This window comes from Diaphorina citri, unplaced genomic scaffold (assembly GCF_000475195.1).
Source record: "Diaphorina citri unplaced genomic scaffold, Diaci psyllid genome assembly version 1.1 scaffold690, whole genome shotgun sequence".
NCBI classification, from domain to species: domain Eukaryota; kingdom Metazoa; phylum Arthropoda; class Insecta; order Hemiptera; family Psyllidae; genus Diaphorina; species Diaphorina citri.
Genome location: NW_007378123.1, coordinates 86,197 through 89,199, shown reverse-complemented (window position 1 = coordinate 89,199; position 3,003 = coordinate 86,197). Strand labels below are relative to the sequence as shown.

Sequence of the window (3,003 nt, the reverse complement as noted above, 5' to 3'; positions counted from 1 at the left end):
ATTACCAATGTTCTAGCTTTAAATAAAGTAAGTTCAAAATTGAGATTATAAAAATTGTTGATCTTCTAGTTATTCCGATTTTGTTGAAGTTTTGGTAAAAATATTCAACACTTGAAGTTAATTTTTCAATTATAGTTTGGGTCTGATCAGACCTGTGGGGATTGTGGAACAGAGATTTTTTGAGCAAGTTCTACAGTTCACTAAACCCCTTAGGTAACAAAAAGACTTCATCAAGTGTGATTTCTTTCCTCAGCAAAGATTGATGTAACATGACGTTCTTTACTATCTTGTTTCCAGAAACCAACAGTACTTCTGGGCTCTACAAATTCCTCAGAAGAGTCATCTAGTCTAAAACATACCAGCAGTAGTAATTCAGCAAAGGTGCTTCAAACCAAATCAATCAACAGTAGTGATTCATTGAAGCCGCTTCAGTCTAAACCAAGTCATTTACTGCAAACCACAGGTGCAAATCAGCGGACTTTGAAATACCTGACAAGCAATAATTTAACCAATAAAACAAACATCAAATCTTCAAGCTTGTTCAAGAAAACCCATTCGTTCAAGTCAACTCGGGATATTATCAATTATTTTGATAAGTGACATGGACATGCTGTATCAGAAGGACGGATGTGATTGCTAAGTACCGAAAAAATGACATCATTAATTAGGTACTTTTTTTATTAATTACAATAGTAAACTTGCATTAATCAAATGCGATATTCTCTAGATATTTATCAAAGTTCTAAATCAAGAGTGACCTTATTAAATTTAACTCTGTTGAAAACAGATTAGGGAAAGATTTTTAAGAGATTTTGATAGAGGGTATTGTAACGGCTAAGGTTTTATTGTTCCTAGAGCGATGGGAGAAGGAAGACAGAATAAGAGAAAGTCAGCCGTTCCGAGAACAACCTTATCTGTTTAGGATAAAATCAGCCCCGGGCGGGAATCGAACAGGAAAAGTCTGTAAGGCTTGTTAAATAACACCTTAGTGGTGTAGCGGTTTGAACGGTGACCTTTGGATCTGAAAGTTGGTGGTTCGAGTCCAAATCGAGCCGTGGTCTTTATGATGCCAATCATGTAAAACTGTTAAGTTACTACAACCTAAAACCTAATGAAACTTTGTTGGAAAGCCAAAAACTCGGATGTATAAAATAATAATAATAATGACATTCATCAAAATTTTAATATTTATTTTAAAAATTAATTCATTTGTAAAATTGTTTTCATACATAAAATATCATTTTGCTAATCAAACGCTTGACCATAAAACCTCTCTGCAATAGGTATAAAAAATAGGAAAATCACAAACAAAAAAGTGTTTAAAATGCGTATAAAATGGTAACAATAAAAAATAAACCTTTGAAAAATACAATTTGAAATATTTAAGAGAAAAACTACGCTTTCTTTTCATTTTGCCTTGTCCTAATGTGAAACTGCTTTGAAGTTTTAAACCAAGGGGTAGTTTCATAAATTGACTGTAGTATACAAAGTACTTAAGACAGGTGACGAGTTACAGTCATAGAATTCAGGTTTTGGTTGACTTGGCAAATTCAATTTGGAGAGAGTACTTCTTGCGAAACAGAGAGAGAGAGAGAGAGAGAGAGAGAGAAAGAAACTAAAAGAGAGAAAGAAAATAGGGAAAGAGGGACAGAGAGAAAGAGAGAGAGAGAGAGAGAGAGGACCGCATTGGTATACAGAATGTTTATAAAGTTCGGGGATCCCTGAATATTTTTTGAACGGCTAAAGATGAGAAGCTGGATTTTAGGGTAGTGTTTTATCTATTCAAATACCATTTTTTAAAGTAGTTGCAAAATTTAGGTCAGAGCCAGGGTTGGCCCCAGGGGGCCCAACTTTAAAATCTATAATAAGAACCCCCTACTTGTGATACAGCATATCAAAGGTTTTAAAGAACGTAGTAGTTTGGTACAAGATTCAGCTCGATCCGACAACCAGGGCCGGAGTTATGGCCTATTTAATTTTCCATATTTCGTGTTCTTCTGCCAATAGGGGAAGCACCCAAATTGGAAAATTCATATCGATTGGTGTTTTGTGCTTCAAATAGGTCCCACTAATGGATCATATTGAAATTCAGACCCAAAAATAAAATTTAGAATTTCGGCCCCGATGGCCTCCAGGGGTGAACATGGATGTTTCGAAATTTTATTTTTGGGACCGAATTTCAATATGAATCATTAGTGGGACCTATTTGAAGCACAAATCACCAATCGATATGAATTATCCATTTTTGGCGCTTCTCCTATTGGTGGTGGTGGTAACAGATTTGAAGAAGAAGAGAAAGAAGCAGAAGGAGAAAGAAGAAGCAAAGTAAAAGAACAACGAAATAGATACGAACAAAAGATAACACATTCATATTTATTAACTGTCAAGTCAGTGAACTCCAAGGCTTGGGTTTCAATGTCAGATGATCCTTCAAACTACTTTTCGAGATTCCAACTGGCAAGATAGAATTTATTTACCTACGTCCTACCATTTCAGCTTTTTTTCTTTTACAAAATCTATTTTTATTTATTAAGGCTTTTTAGTTTCAACATGTTTTTCGTTCGCCCGTCTGTAAACATAAGGTACAAATTCCTAAAAATTCCCGATCATGTGTACTATAAAAAATAAATTCAATTTAAACGAAACCCGTTACCAGAGAGGAAGAAAATATGGGGCAAGAAAGTTAGAGATGAGGAAAAAATAAGGGCAATAGAAAGTAAAAATCGACCAAACCACAATCCAAAATAAATGCACATCAAGGGTTTTTTTTCTTAATCAAAATCATATTCTGCCCGGAAATTTAAATTTAATAAAATATAATTGGATTCAGGGACAAAGTAACTTTATAAATTGAAGGCAATGTCAACAGAAAAATTTTCAAAATCATATTTTGCCCGGAAATTTAAATTTAATAAAATATAATTGGATTCAGGGACAAAGTAACTTTATAAATTGAAGGCAATATCGACAGAAAAATTTGAGAGGGAGAGAGAGAGAGAGAGA

The 3,003-nt window shown here is 34.1% G+C and overlaps 1 protein-coding gene across 1 annotated transcript in view; it reads left to right on the top strand.

Moving 5' to 3' along the window:
* Positions 1 to 1,301, top strand: part of LOC103511231 — a 1,463-nt gene extending 162 nt beyond the window's left edge. The window contains exons 1-2 of the mRNA XM_008475950.3: positions 1 to 27; positions 298 to 1,301. The exon at positions 1 to 27 is cut by the window's left edge and continues 162 nt beyond it. Of these exons, the coding sequence (XP_008474172.1) occupies positions 1 to 27; positions 298 to 600 (330 nt within the window). The 3' untranslated portion in view covers positions 601 to 1,301. The remainder of the gene's footprint in view (positions 28 to 297) is intronic.
* Positions 1,302 to 3,003: the final 1,702 nt, after the last annotated feature.